This window comes from Grus americana, chromosome 8 (genome assembly GCF_028858705.1).
Source record: "Grus americana isolate bGruAme1 chromosome 8, bGruAme1.mat, whole genome shotgun sequence".
Classification (NCBI taxonomy): Eukaryota; Metazoa; Chordata; class Aves; order Gruiformes; family Gruidae; genus Grus; species Grus americana.
Window position 1 is genome coordinate 6,534,932 of NC_072859.1, and position 21,984 is coordinate 6,556,915.

General features: G+C 42.5%; 1 protein-coding gene across 1 annotated transcript in view; it reads right to left on the reverse strand.

Moving 5' to 3' along the window:
- ACBD6 (acyl-CoA binding domain containing 6) overlaps positions 1–21,984 on the reverse strand; it is an 86,053-nt gene that overhangs the window by 60,590 nt on the left and 3,479 nt on the right. The window contains exons 2-3 of the mRNA XM_054833789.1: positions 18,948–19,012; positions 18,322–18,418 (exon numbers count right to left, since the gene is read on the reverse strand). Coding sequence (XP_054689764.1) covers positions 18,322–18,418; positions 18,948–19,012 — 162 coding nt within the window. The remainder of the gene's footprint in view (positions 1–18,321; positions 18,419–18,947; positions 19,013–21,984) is intronic.

Consider the following 21,984-nt stretch of genomic DNA (forward strand, 5'->3'; position numbering starts at 1 on the left):
TTTGTCTTTCTTCCTGCTCCCTATGTTGGTTTCATTTGAAATTAATTTACTATTTCCCCAGAATACATTTACTTTTACATTCTGCCTGGTTTGAGCCAACCAGTTGCACCTTTCAGCTCTCCTATACCAGCCCAAAGCTGTAATATTTGGGTTTGCAGATATCACAGACATACTTCTTTAAAAGAAAAAAAGGAAAGGAAATTGGCTTTGAAAACTATTCTATGGCAAGTAGGCTTTCTCTAATTTAGAGTGAAAGATGACACAAAGTTCTCCTTTCATGAAGGAAAAGGGCTTCAGAGTCTTTACAGTGCAATGCCCCTCTTAAATTATTTAGTAGAGAACCTTACTGTCCATCAATTATTTCTGCACCACTTATAAAGAAAATTCATTTCAGATCATCTGCTAGTACATGCAAGAGTAATATCTACAAAATGAAGCTATAATCACAACTAGTCTATCATCTCTGATATTGAGGGACACTGGTCATTCAACCAGTATCAGAAACAACAAAAAATTTTTAATCTATATTCTTTCATCTCTTCCCACTACAGTTTTCGGTTGTTGCTTTTTTTTTTTCAAATCAGAAACAAGACTTGAGAAAATACATTTCATCTTTCTACAGGCAGAAATTGTAAAACAGGTTTCTTGGATTAAGTTCACCTTCTTTGCACAACCAATGCATTTCTACCGAAGATTAATCACGTTGATTGAGTACACATAAGGTCATCGGGAAACTTAGCGATAAAGGCTTTCCCAAAAACACTCAGGAAAAAACTTCTCTGGCTCTTAATCCATATACAGGTTACTTTGTCCAAGTAGCTTTTATCCCATCTCTTTCACACAGAAATAGGTAACTCAATATTCAATTTATGAACGCTGAATCAAGCTTATTCCATCACAGTCCTCAATATGTACAGCAAGTTTGTGAAAGACGTACAGGAAAAGTCTCAGTTACTCTCTCTGGATTTAACCTGTGCCTCTGCTCTGCAAAGCCCTAAAGACAGCATCATGGCTCCACCATTCATCACCCCTGGACTTCCCAAGGGAAATCTATCCAGGCTACAAGGAACACTTATTTCTTCCCAAAAAGGCTACCTCTGCCTCAACGCAGATACAAACTGGGTTCTTTCCAGCCGCCCTTGACAACTTGCCTATACCATGAGCTCATCTGCCCGCTTCCAATATCTATCCTACCCAGCCTGCCAGGGACTTGCACGCAACATCTGAGCGCAACGTACCAAACCGGCTAACGAAAGCGGTGGGACAAAGCAGTTGCTCCTTCCAAACCACGTCACAGCTATCGCACGCTCAGGAACCAGTATTTTTGTCACTCATACCAGCTGAAGGGATCAGTAATGTGCAGATGCACTTTCCTCCTTAAATCTTTTGACATTTCTACAGCACAAAAGGGCTTTTAGGGCTGGAAAGATAAAGGAAACGCTACAGATACACGGATAGTGACCAGTGAGTTTAAAGTCACATTAGCTTGCAAACCACAATGAAATTAAAAACTGACACTGCAAATTTTCTCTCTCCTCCTTTAAAAAAAGGCACTAATAATTAACTATATGGCTCTCAATTAAGCCAGCTCAATTTCTTTCACTGCTGGCAGCTGCTGTCCAAAAGCACTGCAGATACACATGTAACTAATGATAGTTAAAAAATAACATGATCCCAGGCTCCCATAATTTGCAACCTGAATCCAAGAGAGACAGCAGTGTTATCCACAGGCAGGATCAGGCAAGAGAGATGCTGTAAAAAAGGCAAAAATAACTGCGGGCTCCACGAGCATGACGGGGGGTGGGGGGGTGCCCTCAAACTGCACATGAAAAACTGTGGGAATAAAGGGGAATTAGTGACAGCACAGGAAGAAACCTCGGAGGATTGCACTCGAGTGCCAAAGCACAGGTAGTGGCACGTAAAGAGGTCTGGGAAGAGTTGCTAAAGAAGTGTAAGAGATGCCTTAAGAGGCACAGGAATTTGTCGTGTTTTCCCCTAACTCTTGCCCATTGATTCTTTGTTGCTTGTGTACAATTAAGGCTGATATCAAAGTCACTATTACTCATGACAGTTAACTGTGGTAGGTGGATCTGGTTGACCAAAGCCAGCATAAATCATGGACAATATGTGCTTCAGCATGCAGCATACATACTCATTAAGAGACATTTTCAACTCCCCTGACTCCTGACGTGCTCACGGACAGGCGCAGGGAACTCCACTAAGCCCAGAACTATCCTTCTCAAATGTCACCGGGAATGCCAGGAGAAAAGCCGCACTCCTCCTGGAACAGACAGCAGAGCATCCTCATCCCTGCCTCAGTGCACTGTATTTGTCAATAAAAGACCGGCTTGATTCGAGGTACAATCGCATCTCGACTGGCTGTCACTGACAATGCTGCTCCAGACGGCCTCAAAGCCTGACAACCACTCTCTGAACAAAATGGAAATACAGGGACTAATATTTGCTAACATCATTAATTCATTTTTTTTCCCCACTCCCCCTTCTTCCTTTATCCACAATGTCAAGATGTATACCTTTAAATTGTTGTCAGCCATAAAACAGACGTCGTGTCCCAGTTCAGAGGTTAACATACAATGACAGACACATTAAAAAACCCTGTCCAATGCCTCACTGAGAATTTCAGCTCCATCTTCTCTTCAACAAGACAGCAACTCAAACTCACTTATAAGCTTTAACAACATTAAAGTCTAACCATGATTGAAAAATAAAGGAGAAAGAGAAGATAGTTTTATCATACTATGCATTATGGAAAGGAAAGACAATTAGAGACAAACATCTTCTTTGTGAGGGTTTTGAGTTCACTTTCTATTTTGGTCTTAAAAGTTTCCCATGATCACAGCACAATCCATTTCTCTTCTTGCATTTTTGGAGAGCAGGATGAAAATTATAGTCTAAGAGGAAGACCGGTAGTTTCCTGTCAGGGCTTAGTTTGGTGGGCCAATGTCTTGCTATATCCCTGAAGACAGACAGGGATTTATTATTTTTCATCTCCAAGCCCAAGCTTTGTTCCAATCTACACAAAAGAGGCTGCCACAGATTTAACAAGATGGCACTTCCAAGGGCCCTTCCGATGACTCACTTCAAACTCATGTGCCAGAACTCGTTATAAAAATGCAAGTGAACTTACCACTGGTGATTAGCTGGGACTGAACTGGACCAAATTCTAGACAGCTATGTTATATGTAGCGTGAGGGACTCAATCTGACAGAAGGAGAGGTACAAAGAAGTCCTACAAAGATACTACAAAACAGCAGGAATAGCACAAGTTTCAGTAAAACTTTAAAAAAACAAACCCAAATCCATAACTTGGGAGTTAATAGAAGAGCTAGGTTGTAGGCATGGGTTAAATGTAGGGCATCGCAGTTTATCCAGAGCAAAAAGAGAACTCTGGCTAGTTTTGCCTGTCTAGACACCCAGCAGCAATAGGTGTTTGGCAAGGCACGTGGCTGTGTTGCACAGCACATCTATCATCCCGCCAATTCCCTCACGTCTCACACTCTGGCTCTTCTCCACACCCAAAACCTTTAAGTAGCTTCACATAAATATATAGTTAAGAAAAAGAGAAAGCCATTAGCAAAAAAGGTTCATCTCATCAAAATACTTGTCTTCGAAGTTACAGAGGCTAATGCCTTGGAATGGTCAAGACTTAAGGTCTTCATAGAATCACAGAATGGTTTGGGTTGGAAGGAACCTTAAAGATCATCTAGTTCCACCCCCCCTGCTGCGGGCAGGGACACCCTCCACTAGACCACGTTGCCCAAAGCCCCATCCAACCTGGTCTTAAACACTTCCAGGGATGGGGCATCCACAACCTCTCTGGGCAACCTGTGCCAGTGCCTCGCCACTGTAACAGTAAAGAATTTCTTTCTCACATCTAATCTAAATCGACCCTCCTTCAGCTTAAACCCATTACCCCTTGTCCTGTCACTACACTCCCTGATAAACAGTCCCTCACCAGCTTTCCTGTAGGCCCTTCAGGTACTGGTAAGCTGCAATTAGATCTCCCCGGAGCCTTCTTTTCTCCAGGCTGAACAACCCCAACTCTCTCACCCTGTCATCATAGGAGAGGTGCTCCAGCCCTCTGATCAGCTTCATGGCCCTCCTCATCATCAGGCATCTTGGAAACAGCAAAGTCAGACAACTTAAATGAGAGCTGTGCATTGGGATCTCACACCCGAGCCACTGCAGTGCATGAAGAAATTCACAGGCTATGTTCAGAGGCTACTTATTGTATTATTTTTCCTCTTCCTCCGAGCCTGATGCAACTTGAGTCAGAGTAGCAGCTGCATCGGGCTTTATGGGATGGAGACAAGAAATACTCCCAACAAAATTACTATAATCAAAACTTCAAGTGTTTCCACAGCAGCAAATATGTAGCACGGATTCCAATCTGCATTTCTTCTACATAATTCACCTTCCTACAGCTCACCCATTCCTCCAGCTGCAGGTGCCTTGCCTGGCCCAGCACTGGGGCCAGGGACGCACGTTACTTTGCTCTGTAGCAGTTTGCAGAAAGGTGCATGTACAGAACAGTGAAACACCCTGCTCGACAGGAACACGGCAGCCTCCAGCAGCCATAAAAGAAGCAACCAAAATCTGCCTCGGCCTCACAGGGTGCCTGCAGGGCTTTAGGGTGCAACCAAGGGTCTTGAGCCACCGAGCCTGGAGGAGCTGCAAGCACTGGATGTTCACAGAGGTCTGCTTGGCAGAGGCAGGAGAAACCCTGGAGTGTGTCACAACTCCCCAAACTACACCTGGGAGGTGATCACAGCTCCAATTTCAGCTGCCATGACAGGACAGGTGACATCCTGGAACCTTGGCAGGCTCACACGAAGGCACGAGTAAATCCCTGAAGCGTGCTGATTGAATTGTAATTAAGCTGGTATGGTCTCAGTTGACAAATTTTACAGAAGACACAGAGTTAACCCAACAGTAGACCTCAAAGTCCGCTTCGCTGGCCACCACGTCACCTTAATGCTCTGGATTAACATTTCTGGACCCAATTTCAGCAGTGAGGATTATTAGGGAGGCAACAAGAAAACATAAACTCTCCTAAAGTTTCAGACGCTCACTCCCCTCCTCTCCCTCTGTGCCACAGCCCGTCCATCCCCCTGGGAAGGGAACCTGGGCAGACACTAATTGTATTTGACAGCAGCAATTACACGCAAGGCTGGAGATTAGAAGCTCGTTAATTGTGTGTGCCATAATTGCTGCCCGTCTTTTCCTTCACTGGTTACGGCCAGTGCCAGGAGAGCCAAGGGGAGGAGGGTGCTCTCCACCCAAAATGCAGGTGGTCGGGAGAAGAGAGCCCTCGGACAAGGAGATGTCCCTTCTCCCCCAACACCGCGGGAGGCTCCTGACCCCGGGACAATGCGAGAGGGTCCTCCGGCAGGGCGACTAATGAAGCATGAAATGAGGACAAACAATGTCCTCTTCCAAAGGTATTTTCCACCTGTATCCTTCTGACTTTACAGCTCAGGTGAACTTCATGCTACCTGCAGCAGGAGGGAAGGTAAATATTAACCCTTCGGAGGTGATGCTACTAAAAGATTTTGTATTTTTTTTTTTAACCATCTATAAAATTAGGCACTGTATTAAACACTTGAGCAGGATTCATAAAACCCTCCCTTCCCGTTTCGTGAAAGGCTGCGGTACCCTCCGCACCAGCCATATTAATGGCCGTCATAAACAGACTATTTTAATATTCCTCTCTCAACAATCCTTTTTGGCTCCCAGCAGCAGCTCAGCGAGAGCGTGCACATGACTCAGCACCTGGAGCGTTTTCAAAAGACCACTGAAGATCTGTACAATTTGAGCAAACTGTCCTATAAATAATGGCAGTATGCTCTGCAGGATAGTGTTGGGGATTTTTTTGTGTTTGTTTTAAATATCGCAGAGAGTTTAGTTACTATTCCATTAATGGCTACATAAAAAAAAGTTTTCTGGTTCTTTTAAATCTCATTGCAGAATTTCCTCTTATAAACATGATTAAGACAGGGAAAATATTTTCCAGATGATATTAAAAATAAAACCAAACATACTATAATTAATGTGATTGTGCTGCATAGTTAAACAGCGCTGCGACTAAAACAAGGCCTCGTAGATTACTCATTTAACGAGTTAATAACTGCATCATAATCACAGTTGGAAATTAGTAGTAAAGACAGTCAGGGGAAGGGAAATAAACGTAAAATGCTTAACGTAATTTTGAGCATGTTTTATGCTTGCTAGTAGCTGTGATTTCGTGACTCACTGTATACATTTGAGCATACGCATGGAATGAAATAATACGCACAATCAAAAAACCTGATGCAGTGGTTTCCAACAGTTTTTGATTTGTGAAGTTGTTTTTTTTTTTTTTTTTACAAAAAATATAAAAACAGGTATGTAGGTGGCAAACATAAGACTGACAGCAGACCCTCCTTCCCTCGTTTTCTTTTCGTGGACTCTGCAGTTACTTGCAGGCTCCCAATGGCTAAAGACCAAAGGATGAAGCAAACAGCCTGTTTGCACCCTTCTGGTGTGAGGCAGCTTGCAGAAATCAGGAGCTTTCACAAGGGGAACACAGAGCGTTCCATCGCAGTCCTGGAAACAATTCATCACCTATATGAAAATCCGCAGGTATTCAGGCAGAGGGGACCAAGCTATAGATACAAACACAGCCTGCACTGTAATTGCTGGGTTTTGTCAATATAATACAAGCTATTTGTTTAGAGTTACACAGACATTTGTATAAGCAAGAAATAAATATATTCTGAGCCAAACTGGAAATACTGAAAGGCTACATAGCTTGGGATGAAACACGTGCTCTGAAGCTTGAGAGCTGAAGGCAACCCTAACTTTTGAGATACAGAGCAGTGGCAGGACACCAGCCCCCATCCCCAGCCTGCCTGTTGACATACTCATCCTCTGCTTGCTGGAGTGACACCAGACCAGACAGTACGATCCAACAGATCTGGGTCGTGAAAGCAGAGGAAGGGTGGATTTATGAGCTCTGCAGGCAGAGAAATGAGGAGAATGAAGAGATCTTCACTGGTCCCTGCCTCCACAGACTTAGGCAAGGGAAGGACCAGAGCATCCCAGCAGGAACAGAAGGCTTCGGAAGTTACGGTGTAACCCTTGGCAGGCTCAGCCAGAAGGACGCGGCAGGATCTGGAAGCAGCTGCCTGCTGAACAGCCTTTAGCGCTGTGCACTGCCACTGTGGCTCAGCCTTTACATGCCTCTCTACTGGTTAGCCCAGCTCAAAATACTTATGGGATGCTCTAGAGACATTTAAGGATTGCCGTCTTTTCTTACAACAGGAGTAACTGGGTACAACAGTGCCCGAGTTTCTAAGTGTTAGACAATACACAATCTTCTAAAGGATAACTCTCTTTCCTCCTAACAAGACATTAACCAATGTGTTAGCTAACATCCAAACAAAATCTTAATCTCCAGTAATTACACTCGGTATCTCCTTGATACTTCATGTAAAGAGCAAGCTAAACATAACCACTTAACCTTTTTCTAACATGAAAAGCTGTATTTTCACTAAAGAAACAGCTTAATTATGCTACAGCTTATGTTATACACAAAACAATTATAGCTATTTTCTCCTAACCAAAAGCATATGCTCTTTTTAATTAACATTCTCTTTTAAACCAGCCTTTACATAGCCACGTGAAGCAGCAGGGTACACTGACCCTTCCTGTGTCTGAGTACCATCAAGTAAAGTCTACAACTCCACACCTAAAAATCAAGGCATTACATACTTCACAGTAAGATAAACCCATAATTTCTACCCAAGTTCCTGATTATTTTTTTTAACAGCCTCTGACACAGCAAGTTGAAAGTTCTGCAACAGCTTCAATTACTTTGAAAAATTGAATATTTTTTTTTTTTTTTTAATTAGAGGTTGCACCCTTTCCCATTTAAAACAGTCAGGCTGCTAGCACAGCCCGGTGGGTTGCCGGCCAAAACAGGAACAAGAGTGTGATGAGAGGCTACCATGAGCTCCAGAGCAATTCAAAGCCCACCTTACGCCACAAGTAGAGGAGACTGTCCCTGCTCCTCCCACCCTCACTCACTGCCTCACTTTGCTGTCCTGGGTGACATGGATGCATTAAATCAGGCTCCTCTAGGTTTCTGGGCACCCCAGGCAAATATTGGGGTCCACGGAAGTCAGGGAGGCTCCCCACTGCTTGGGAAGCAGCCTGGCCAGTGGGAAGCTAAGACAGAGCGAAGAAAGCACCTCTTACCCTTCTGTTCCTCTCCACCTCCCCTTGCAACTTCCCATTCGGTTTTCCTCCCTTTCCAAACCTCCTCTTCCATCAGGCTGCTCGGCTTTCCACCTCTGCCCCAAGCTCCTGCCTGCATCTCACTGCCTGCTCAGCCTCCCATCTCCACAGCCCACGACAGCATCCTGCTTGGTTCAACGCCTCTCCTCCATCAGCCCATGCCGCAACCTCCCCAGACCTCAGTTTTGTAATGTTGCCCAGAGCTACTGAAAGCTTCGTTTTCCACTTTGTTTTAGCCAGTGGAGTTTCAGTACAGAAATGAACCCAACAGGAAAGTTTTGATTGCTGGCAGAGTCACTTCTCATGCCACAGCACTGCTCTTTTTTGCTTCCAGCCTCACACAGCTGCTTCATAAAAACAAGCTTTTCAATACTTTTGTTATCCACATTTTTGTTGCTGGGGAGAAAGCAGCATTGCTGCTAAACCCTGCAACAAATAAAAACTGCATGTGGCATTTAAACCCCTTCCTTGCCAGAACCTACCACCTCAAGGTAGAAATGGCAGAGAGCGATACCTGGTTGCGTCTCACGCACTTCAGCTTGTGGTATGACATCTTAACAAATTCAACCTTGCCATCTCATTTTAAGCCAAAATCCTAGGCTCTCCCTGGAAGTATCAGCACCTATCCATTTTCTTGTTATCTCAGCCACAGCAGCAACTTAAACCAGATCTAGTGGTCCTCTGATATTGAGATACTTTCTCAGCCAGGAGCTCAGCTGTGTCCCATGCCTCCAATCCCACAGCTGCAGGATCACAGAATTACCAGGTGCTGTAGCACTGCTGCCTGTGCCCTACAGCCAGACAGCAAAACCAGTTACTTCTGGACATCTATGAAGGGGGGAAAGAAAGAAAGAAAAGCAACTTGGTCTCTGCTGCACAGAAAGTTGGACGGTAAAGTACCTTGCCTCATTCTGTTACATCTTGTCATCATTGAATGCCAATAGTTTGATACATATATTTAAATTAATTTGATATTTTTTTCTTTTCAGTTGCCTCTGGTATATCTGGCTAGCATGCAGTGTCTTAATCCAACAGTAAGCCAGGAATCATGACGCTGGGATGTCACACACATCACTATGCTGCGGCAGCACACTCAGCATCAGCAACGCAGAGCTACGTCTCTATTCTTTTTTTTTTCTGAATACATTCCAGATAGTACAAGATGGTTTTTTGAGTTAGTGCAAGATTATGAAAATTAATTCATTGACATATTCAAAAGGAAAAAATATTTCATCTTTGCTTAAATGTTTAACCAAAATCACTGCATTGGTAGCCAAAAATGACGAGCCCCTCAATTTCTTGCTTGCAGTTCCATGAAACAACTACTGTTACATTCAAGTAGCTGCGAGAGAATATATTCTGCTGGCCACAGTACACTAACAACATAGTGCATCAGCACTGCTGGATCTGAGCTGGAAAAATAGGGGCTAACATTGTTACAAGCAAAAGTTAACCCTTGCAGGGCTAGTAAGATTGCATATTTAACATACAGTGTGTTTTTAGCGAGACCAGGCAGCTTAAAAAGGAGGGAGAGAAGAGGTACAAACACTTGCCATGATAATTCTTTACTTTGAAGAAGTTTAGGAACATGGAAACATGGGCAACCTCTGTACAGGATTCCAGAGCTGCTTTCAATACCCAGCTGTTTGCATCGCTGGTTTGCTTTCTAAACTTCAACATTTCTAAAATACAGGCTTGCAGCTTGGCACCGTTCTACTTCAATCAATCGCTTGAACGAGGATTGCAATGTCATAAATAAAAGGAGCTGAGACCATAAATTTCTGCGGAGATGTAAAATCAAAGAGAACAATCCAACAGACTCCCAGGGGGTGGAAGGCTGACACATATTCCAGCTGTTTATATTTCTACAACGAGACACTTGTTCATTTTAACTTTTCATTTACGCACAGCTTGCCAGAACCACAATTCCAAAAACCTGAAAATCTCACTCTGGATCTGGCATTTTGTTTTGTGCTCTACAATACAACACAGCTGTAGAGGAGAAAACGCCCTATCGTTTGTCAAGCTCGTCCACAGGCAAAATCCCAGACCACCACGGCTGTCAGCCCCACCAGCACAGCACCCTACGCCTGGCACGTGAGATACTTGCTAGAACAAAGCACCCTCAGGACATCTCTGACAACTCCATCCTCAAACCACAGGCTCATGGCAAACCACCGCCAGCTCCCATCTATGCTGTCATCGTTACGAACAGAAGTTATACATACTATTTTATTAATCCGCTCCGTCACTTAAACAACAGCCAAGGGATGGCAGGGTTATCTTCACAGTACTGAGTGAGGACTTGCACTGCCTGTGAGCCTGTGCTGCTTTTAAAAGCAGGAAATATAAATAGGAAATTGAATTTGATTTGCTGCTCAGAGCATAACAACCTCCCTCCTGCTTGGTGTGCCAGAGTTGAGCTATCTTCCATGGAATAAAATCCATAAACAGTTACATGTGCAAGGACAGGGACAGAGGGAGCAAATGACCTACGGACAGCTTTGTTTATGAGTAGGACCTATATCAAGTACCTGAAGCATCAGCACACTTTCCTCATGAGAAGGTGCAGAGAAGCAAAGGATACGACTTCATCCATCTTTACCGTGGGGAAGTTTAGTTTGTGTTTGTAGTGTGATATTGTACTGTCTTGCACAACAGGAACAAGAAAACACCCCCTTGCTAGTAAAAAAAAAATGATGCTGAAAGCTCCAGTAGCAAAGCACTTGAGGCTTAACTTGTGCAGCTAATAAATTGCCATTTATCCAACTTTGATAAAATAAAGGAGTCACTGCCAGTAGTCTCACACATACAAGTAAGGTGTACACAAACCACGAGCTTTCGTTAGCCGTGCGCAGCACAGATTCCCTCCTCCCAGAGGGCCGCATCTACCACTAACTCTGCTTCCACGCTGGCAAAGAGCAGCGGGGCAGAAGAATCTCTATGTTCAGATCTATGCCCTTTCAGGACATACGCCAAACTATCACATGCTCCAAGGTGGTTCACAAAAAACCCCTAATTCTGCAGTTTGCAAGGCTGCCTAAACCCAGAGAAAACTAGTCTTACACTCCCCAAAATCAGAAGCCTGGGGTGGATCAGTTTTTTGGTTTTGTTCTTAATTTCTAGTGCTTCCTTTTCTGTTAAAAGAATAAAAAAAAATTACAGGCTTGCTGGGTGTTTGGGTAGGGATTTTGGGGGGATTTTTTTTTTTTTTGGTTGGGTTTTTTCAAAGGGGAAGAGCCCAATTAGAGTTTATGAATTATCTCAGTGATTTGCTTCTTCCCATGTGGTCAGCCATTGAAATGACAGCTTTCAAAATATATAACAAACAGTACAGTTTGTTTTCAGCATTTTGTTACAAAATGCATTCTTAAGTTCAATTATTAACATTTGGGTAAAACCAAACAAAAAAGAACACAAAATTCACTCAAAGTGACACACAAGGAGCTACGCAAACCCAGAAAGAAAGAGGAACAGCGAGGAGCCTGGCAGCGCGGCTGCGTAGCTCGCAGGAACCCAGGAGGCTCCTCTCCCCAGCCTGCTGCATTAGCATGGCACAGGGGGGCAAGCTTTAAGGAGCACAGCCATAATTCGATTAGTTCCCACTTTACACGATGCAATTAAATCGCTTTTATAGTACAAAAAGAAATAAAGTCACTGTTTTCAAAGTTTTTGACCTCAAGCCACAAACGGAGATGTTTATCCAAACTAACTGCGCAGCGGGTACGTGAATACACTGCTGCCCGTGACGGGCTGAAGCCCAAACAGGTCTTGTCCCTTCCTGCTCTTCCCATCCCCCTGGTAATCCTGCCCACACCGCTCTGCTGCTCTTTCCCAACCACAAACGGTGGTTGCTTGGACAGATTATCAAGGGAGACATCTGTTTGACTGATAGACAAAACAGGAAAACACGATGGGTGCACTCATTTTGTTTACAGACCATGGTTTTTCTAACGCATTTATTAATTTCCAGCAGAAATTCTATCGGCCTGCAGTGCTAACCAAGAAATCCACAGATTTCAGCCTGAAAATACAGAATGATTTCCCATTCGCTAATGTAATTCTTAGAAGTTGACCAAAACCTGTAAGCTGCAAAAGAGCAAAGCTTCTTGCTCCAGATATGAACAGACCAGATTTGAGCAATGAATCCAAATTTAAGAAAAATTCAGGTTTGGATTTCCAAATCATTGGATACACAGTTTGTATTTGAGTCACTACAGAAATTTTAAGTTGCCTCGGAGATCCTACTTAAATACAAGAGGCTCATCAATTCAAATCAATCATTCAAATATTTCAGTAACACCTCGCTCAACCTACAAAAAGCATACATACAAACTCAGCTCCCCTGCAAATCTGGAAGTTGTTTCTCTTGCTTTTCCCTGTACCCTTGAATTGCAAATTCTCTTTTCCACGTTTTAGTTTCAACTTGCTTGTTGCATTTCAAGCGTGATAGAGAAAGGTTATTTCAAGAGAAAGCAGGGGGATGGAGCCCAGCCCTGTGCATAGGGGAACTGGCCACCCACCTTATCAAATATTGCCCCCTGCAGTACTTCCTGCAAAAACACCCACTGGCCACCGGACAAATCAATTTGCTTTATTCCTGCAAGTTTTCCAGCTTACTGGACTGCTCTGAGCCTGCAGCAACAGTGCATTTGCTATTTTATTCACTTGGAAGTTTGTTCTCTTTTTCATAAGACTGTTTGTTCCCCAGGGGTCCTCTCCTGGCTGCTCCAAACACTGCGACTCGGTGCTCCCGCACCAACACAGCAACAGAAATATTTTACTCCTATTGACTACTTGGTCCAGAGTACAGAGAAATAAATCCTCCTCCACTCAAACAAGGCACAAAACAGTATTTGAAAAAACATGGGCAGCTTTCTCCCCTGCAAACATCAGCACTGGAATTTCAAACCTTTAGGGCTTAAAAAGATGTTTGGTGAATGTCTATTTTCTTCGAACTCAAGCTCTCTTCCTGCTTTGCCTTAGAGACATGTCTCTGCTCTTCCAATTCCTATATGCAACTTTCCTCACTACACAGCAGAAATCTTACTAAGTGCATTATTGGTGAAGTAGAGTCAAACAAGTTAAAATGCAGATTTTTTTTTTTTTTTTTTTTAAATATAGAAATAGAAAGTCATTAAGTCCTCCTGCAAGTTTCAACAGTCAAAGCAAATAAAAGAAGGCCTCTGAGTGTTTGGGGAAGGATGCCACTGAAGTTAGTAGCATGACAAGCTGTTGAGATTGGAACTGGTAAGTGTGCAATATAAGAAATAGGAAAAGGAAATATTTAGAATCAAGAGATGCCAAAACTGCAATCAGCAAATGGAAGGCTAAAACTGATGAGCAAATCTGGATGCTTTTTTTATTATTTATTTTTATTGTTTAAGCTGTGCCATATAACCGTCTTGTTACAAGAAACAATCAATAACAGCTCCTAACCGCCTCACTGCAGTGTCGTGTACACACCTCCACCCCTGTCCCTTGCGACACAAACTCAGCTGAAGAGATGCGTACGACAATGCTGAGCAAGAGAGGTGCTGTCCCGTCTCCGGGTGGTCAGCGCCTGCGGACACAAACTCCCATGTCAATTTGAGGTTTGAAAAATCTGGATGCTTAAAGCCAGTGGGGATTTGTGACATCAAATACATGCCAGAGATTAGAATTTTAGAGTGTGGAGGGGAATGGAAATACAGCTACTGAGACTGTCTCAAAAGCTACAAGCACTAGAAGTGACCAATTATACAACAGAGACGGGGATATTCATGACAATGAAGTTATTGCATAAAGATGTAAGACAACCAGCTTGTGAAGGAGAACCTCCCCCTAAATCACCAAACCCATCGCTGAGACTGCAGGGTAGGACCCCAACAGCAGGTACCACAGAGCCACTGCGTGAGAGAGGGGCCAGAGGGACCAGCACGCGTAGGCAATAAGCTGCAGGTGGCTGGCAAGGAGAGCAGATAAATAATCATTGCCAAACTCACGCACACACCCCAGCAAAAGGCATCGAAAGCAACATGGGATTTGCTGCCAGTAAAGCGGGAAGACGACAGGTGAACGTATAAGAGGCGAAGCAGCCAGGACGTATTTACCTCTCTAAAGGACCCAAAGCAGTGGGAGGTGTTGACGGCATGAAACATTTCTGTTTAAGGATAGAGAATGCAAAAGAATTGCTTTATGAATTATTCTCTGTTCTGGAGGAAGAGTGAATAGACTTGAAGGACAGGTGATGTCTCTGAAATATGCAAATAGAGCTGAGCTGGTCCAAAAATTACCTTTCCACTGCCTGGAACTTCAGACTGACAGGAATGACTCACAAGAAAGAACAAGAAACAAAAAGATGTGCTAAAAGGTAGAAGATGACGAAGGAAGACTGCGACAAGAGGAGAATGGAGACAAGTGTAGTCCTGACCTCCTACTAACAGCTGTTCTTGGGAAAAGGAAGAAAACATGGTAAGACCCGTGCCAACACAGGAAGACCTAACTGCAAAGCATCCAGAAAGGCAATTGGGATTGCTGCTTCCAGGCTTCTGGGTTCAAGATAAATACAGCAAGGAGATTCCCACAGCTTCATGAATGTAAAGACAATGGATCTCGCCTATATATCCTTCAGGTTATCTGCTATTTTAAAGATGTCCTAACAAACAAAATTGCTGAAAGTAAATGCAGTATGATCATTTCCTTCCAGGTTTTAGACAAAGCTCTGAAAGAAAAGATTAGGCACGACTGTCAGACAACCTGCTAGCAGCAAGGGTGAAGAACACTAAACCACACTGGAAATAGCCATGGAGATGAGCCAACAGATGTGCTTCTACGGTCAAAAGTGGCATACCAGCTTCACAGAGGAGAGAACAGCTGTGCTGCTGCCGCCTCTTCATGTTCAGTTGTATCCTAATAAAGCGCAGGTACTCCAAACTCCAGGCAGGAGTAGGAAGCAGCAGGTCAGATTTTGGCTGCTACCGGTGTTCTCTGAGCACAAATTCAGGGTGCTCCTACCGCATCAGAATGTTTTTACTTTGGGGTTTTACTTTCCCCATCCAAAACAAAAAAGATTGCTAAATTATAGCAGTTACAGTATGATGCTGAAAATGTACTAACACAGAAACTGCAAGGTCAATATGAAAGAATGAATCAGTGAAGAATCAAGGAGAAGGAATGAAGAGTGGATCTGTTTAGACCACATAAGAAATTCTGCGTTTAGATCCATTCTATTTATTAAGAAAAATACTGACAGCCTGAAAGCTGCAGAACAGCAGCAAATCTGCTGGGGAAAAAATGAACCCATGAAAAAGATAAGGTGTTTCCAAGTTTTAAATTTTGCATATTCAGTACTAAAGGATCAAGACTTGAAAAACCCTTTGCAAATATATGAAACAGGATACTGAGAGGATTTAAGTTTACACACAAGAACAACTTTAAGGGATGAGCTGAACTGTTGAAGAGAAAACAGGTAGGTAATATTGAGAAAGCTTTACAATAGCAAAATTAACGAAGTTGTACAATGAGAAATTCCAACACCCTTGCACTGTAATTACAATTTATGGTTCATAGTGATCTGAAAGCTGAACTTTTCAAATTTGTACCAAGCATTTTATACTGCTTTTCACCAAACACTAGGAGTATTTCATTCATGATCTGCCGAATGTAAGAAAAATTCAAAGGAAGCCAGCAGATGAGCATGTAAAGGAGACAATGACAGTGATGAAGCACCTTGTAACGTACCCATAGATCTTTTCTATAAATCCAATTTCAAATTTGAAGACTAAAATAGCTATTTTATTTCCATGCCCCTGACACATGTACCTCCATCATTTTAAAGAACAGAGCTCCCTCTCGTGGCTCCAGAGGGAGGATTTGGTAGGGGGAAAAAAAAAAAGAAAAAAAGAGTATAGAGCAGCATGAGACAGAGCAGAATGAGAGGACTCCCGAGAGCATCTGGGTTGTATAAAAGTGGCATTAAAAGGAAGATGTAGTAAGAAGGACAGGTGATTTCTTTTAAAGAAAGCAATGTAATCTGTACTGTAATGCTAACTTTTAGATTACGTTCTCTGCTGATGTAACTTCCTCTGCTAGGCCTTTTCTGCGCCTGAGCATATTCCTTCAATGTAAAGCATTCAGATCTCTTCACAGGTTTCTAGCTCAGCCATAGGCAAGGCGCAGGAAATCGAGAGTCAAGACAAGAAATGTGGCGCCTATGCAGGGACAGTAAACCAGATAGCATCCTATGGATTTTTCCCAGCATGATAGCTCCATGCACTGAGACCACACAGCAAAAAAAAAAAATCATTGGCTTCAAAAAGCCAAGAAATATCTGCATAGTTACATGGGTGAGAGAAGCACATCAATTGAAACACTACAACAAAAACATCTGAAGAAAGAAAATCACATTTCTTTAAACCACTCTGACAACTCAGCCCTGCCATCTTCACAGAAACTTGTGTTCAAGCTCCATCACTGCTCTCCTCCTGCAAGCCCATACTTCTTGCATCAACCATTAAAAAAGGAAGGATGGAGCAACACATGAATGAGCAAACACACTGGTGCAACAGCACTATCCAGCACGGTCTAGTTTCTCCTGAGTCCTGGGGACAGGACAACACCAGGAAGAAACATGCTCATCTTAGGGGAACAGAGGAGAAGCAGTGCTGCAAACCATTCTTTCTTTGCTATATGGCTTCTTTAAAATACATTTGGTTTTTTTAAATCACAGGTTATTCTACTTTCCCAGCTGACAGCTTTGTAACCTAAAGGTCACACCTGTGACAAGTATTTCTCTGAGGCAAAAAAGTGAAGGGAGTACCCAAAGCTAAGGTTGTCACCATGCATGAGAAGTCTTTTTATGAACAGAAGCTCTACTCATAAAAATTCAGGAAAGTGGTGGGGGGTTTTTTCTTTGGTTGCTTTTATTGTTTAATAAAAATCCATACATTTCACTTGACACTTCTCGACACTTTCTTCATTCAGGATTGTACATAGATTCTTTTAAAATTGCTTTATTTCTATATGTGAATTTTAGATTGGACAAGAATTTACGCAGCATGCAGCCAGCTCTTGCTAACTGCACAGCACATAAAACTATTTTCCCCAAGGGCATCAAAAAGGGTTTCCTCTAAATGACACTTTCTTTGCTGCAAAACCAGGATCAACACCATGAAACATGAACTAGTAAAGAAAAAACAATTACTCCTTAGTCTCCAGAACAGCATCAGAAGACAACTGAGAATCAAATTCTTGATTCATAGGCTTGTGCTCACACAAGACTTAGCTTCCAAAGCCCAGGACCAAAAAAAGAATCAATTTCCTACCATGAAAAGAAATTACCATGCCTTCAGCATTTTGCTATTAGTGAAATATCTCCACTCTAACTCCAATCACAGGCAATACTTTTTCTAAAGAGCAATCCTCTTTAAAAATTGTATAAAAATCAGTCTATAAACAGGAGATCTCCTTAAATATTCAATCAAGTAATAAACCTAGTAGATGAAAGACAGATTAATTAAAATGACAGTACAGGCTCCCTATAACACACATATATGGGACTTACAAATACACTTGTTATGTTGGAGTACCTAATCATAATCAGATTTGGTAATTTGCTGCATCGAAACAAAAAGGAAACATTTTTAGAATTGATCATTCAGTTCATGTCACTTTCATGGAGATTACTTTCTATTGATCAACATTTAAATAGTAGTTGAAAAGAGAAAGATGAGAAAAGAATAAAAAGTATCTTTACATGCTAAATACAGCATGAACCAATAAAAGCAAAATAAATTAGATCACTATAGCCAGACCAGCCCTGTGCATGCGCTCACTGTAATGAGGATAATTATGAATGAAAGAGATGGTTCTTCATGTTTCAGGCATAACAAAAGGAGAGTTTTAAAAATGAATTCAGACTTTAATCTGCTCACAATGAAGTTTGCCATGCAGCAATTAAAATCTGTGCGAAGCTGAACCACTGTCAGCTTTACAAAGACAAATGCTGGTTCGTTTTCTGAACAATATTTTCACATTTCCTACCTGTGGATTCCAACTGGGGTCCAGTTTTTTCACTGTAGCAACATACTCCTGCATAGCTTGATGAGGGCTGGTATCTCCCAGGGCTCTCCAAGCCTCCCTAGGAGAAAGAACAAAACATCAGCAAGCCACTCAGACACAGCACAAGGTATTTTTATAGTGTCATCAGTGGAACACAGTGAATAGATTCATCTAAATACTTTCAGGGTGTGCAAAGTCATCTTCCATTCAGTTTGAAATGGTCAACTTTTCTCTGAAGCCGTGAATGGCCACTGTCAGTGCATCACCCCGCTGAGAAAGGATCTTTCAGAGTATCCTGATCCAGGCTGGAACATAGTTTGTGTTGACAAAGTAAAGCTGCTTGCAAAACTGTAGCTATTTTCACAAAATTTTTGTTGTATGCAGGCTAATTCTGGATGAACAAGGTAAATACAGGAAGTCTGGTATTTCATGTCTGCACCAGGCATAGTCGCAAACATTTCCCTATTAAACAAAGGATTTTAAAACCAGTTTAGTGGCAGACTCTGAGTTGACATCCTCTAGGTCCATAATCTGTCAACAGATGAGACAAGATGCAACAAAAAGTAGAGCCAGGAATTGCTAGGAAAAATACAAGGATTTCCTCTTACCATTTCTGCTTTCCCTCAAAATCAAAGAAGCTTGGCTTCGGAGTGTTACAGGTTCCAAATTTCACCTAAAAAAAAGAAATTTCCTTTTGTTAGAACAAAGCAAAGGGAAGGGGAGTTGCATAAGGTAATACTGGGTTCTGATGGCTTCAGGGTCATTCTGTTCTTGTGCCAGAGGAAAGGTTTTTGAGGGAAAGAACTGACACAACTCAGCCCCATCTTACCCTCATTTTAGTGTTCTTGCAGTCATTAGCACCCCTGCATCCCTGTGTTTTCTTTGTGTGATGCAAGGGAAGCAATTTTGTTATGCAGCTCATTTCTTTTGCATGCATTACCCCACAGGAATAACCAGCAAGTGATTTCTCACTTAATGTTATGTTTATTACCCAGGCAAATGCCTCATCCTCCACCAGTATCAAGAAAAATTCTGTTGATTAGGGTTTCTACAGAGATGATTATTCATTATGGCTGAAATTCACCTGCTTCCACACAAAGCTCAAGTAAACAGACTTTGCTTAATTATTTTCTGGAAGGCAAGGGGACAGACTCAGAGCAAAGGAACGCCAAGCAGCTTCTGAATTTGCTCCGAGGCATCTGGCTGCATAAGAAGCGCTGCATGAGAGACAAGTCAAGGCCTAAGTGCCAGAGATGAACCAATCTGTCAGAAGCAAGCCAGAAATTAAAATGTGGGGGGAGAAATAAAAAGCACAAGGAAGCAATGGAACGAGCCATAATTGGTGGATAGATATATGGAAAAAATTAAAAATCTTATAGCCAGTGTAAAATGGACCTGGTGCCAGTGGAATTCAGGCAGTTTTCCACAGGGTGGTGTATTGATGGGACAAATACAAAGCCCTTCCTCCCACTGCAGGGAAGCCTAGCAGCCGTATCTCCTCCATAAGCTCGCCCACAAAGGGAAAAACAAAGGACTGGCAGAGGTTACGCCTGCCCAGGGCTCCAAAGGCACAACCACGTTCCTGCGCTGACAATTGCCTGCAGAACAGAGCAATTAGCAGGCTGAGATTTGGGTAACAGAGGTATTTTCTTCAAGTCAGCTCAGGAGAACGTCTAAGTGACTGTGCCTCCATCCCTGCCTGGAAGAGCCAGGGAACATGGGTGAGGACCCACCAGATCTGGCTGCTATCAGTGTCCCTTTCTCATAGAAAATAAAGCCCCTTGCACACAGGTGTCATTGGTAAAGTGAATCCAACCAAAATTAAAGTATCATTGTGACAGGGAATGAATTGACACAAAACAGACTCCAGGGAGGGAACACAGGTACATTCTGGTACGTTCTGGAGGTGGGCAAAGGCTGCTGGTTGAACATTTTGTTAGCCAAGCAAAAAGAAACTGCATTCATCAAATGTTTTATGAAATATGCTCAAGTGTTCAGGCAGGTGAAGTGCTTAAATCAACTAACAATTCTTCACCTTAACAGGGTGGGGATTTTATGCTGAGGATGGAATCATCAATCAGGCTTTAAGGAGAGCATGCCCGTGCTGAGAGATATTTATTAGTTACACTATGTTTTCATTTAAAGTGTTAGAGGATATGAGTGACTGTGACTGAAATTAATTTTCTATACATCTGACTGTCTCCCAGTGAGCAACGCATTCAAATTAGAACATCTTAGCCAGCCTTTAAAACAACATCACGCATTTCATAGAGAAATAGGAGAAAGGGCTAGCAACAGTTAATTCCTCTAAATCAGTCACGATTCATGTTGTACTGTAAATGTTTTCCCCTGTGCTCAGAACAGGACTGGACTATTTGTTTTAAAAAAACAAAACAAACATGGAAGTAAAATGCATATTCATTATCTGTACAGAAAATGCCTGCTTGGCAATTCTGTACTTCAACATCTAACCTGCAAAAACTGGCCAAGTTGGATAAAAAAAAAAATCTCATCTGTTTTAATATTAATTTTCCACTGCCATCATCAAAACACGACAGCAGTTTCCTCTTTAGATTTGGCATTCAAAGGCTGTTCCAGCATTGGGAAAGACTGTTAGTAACGTCAATAGTAATACAAATCAAGGAACAGTAGTTAAATTTCATCCATCATGAAGGGAAAAACTGCACTTGTGCCCTGTTTGCTATTTTAAGATATATTGAAAAGGCTTGCAGTGGGTTTGTTGGAAATAAGAAAATAAAGATCTTGGCTTCCCTCTTTTTTGCTGCAGGGCTCCATAACGCATCAGAAACCAACCAGGAATCTAACATTAGAGGAGACCAGAGCCTGACAGCTGAGGAAAGGGAGTTTTAGTTAAATATGCCAGTGCAAATCCATGACAAATACTCTGTGTGTGTGTGTGTGCACGGAATTTGGTGAAGGATTCTGCCCTCCTGCTACTTCCCTGGAGGGCCTCAAAAGCTGTTTTTCTCCATAACCAGCAGAAAGACAAGAGCCCATATTACTATTTCTAGTTAGAGTTTCCCATTCCATGTCCACAAAATAATTACTGATGGTCTCCAGGGCGCTGACTAGTCACTTGATGCTTAGCTCTCCTCATTTACAGTTCATCAGCTGCATAAAAAAAAAAGATGACAGGCAGAACGCATTAAATACTTTCCTGGTATTGCTTCTGCATGCAGAGTCGCCTGCAGGCACTATACTCATGAATCGTACAAAGACGACCCAGGCAGCTCCAAATGGGAAGTGTCTGCAGACGTCTCCATTTGTGGCCAAAATGGAAATTTAGAAACCTTGGATGATGCCTTCATCTTAGAGCTGAAGGTCACAACATCCAGAAGAACGCCCAGATAGACAGATGCTCAGAGATGTGTCAGCACTGCATACCATCCTCATATAACTTCAGCTCCTGGTCCGGACTGGGAGAAACCTCGAGATTCTCCTCACCCATTACTCCACAACCGATACCCCCCCCACCTCTGCTTCTGGTGGTGGTGGTAAAATGGCTCTTTGCTAATTTTTCAGCTAATGCATTTATACACCAGGGAGTTCCAGCCAAATCTTCTTACCTGATTGTAAATCTTGTAAGGTGAATCATATTTGCAGTCTCCCTACGGAGTAGCAATA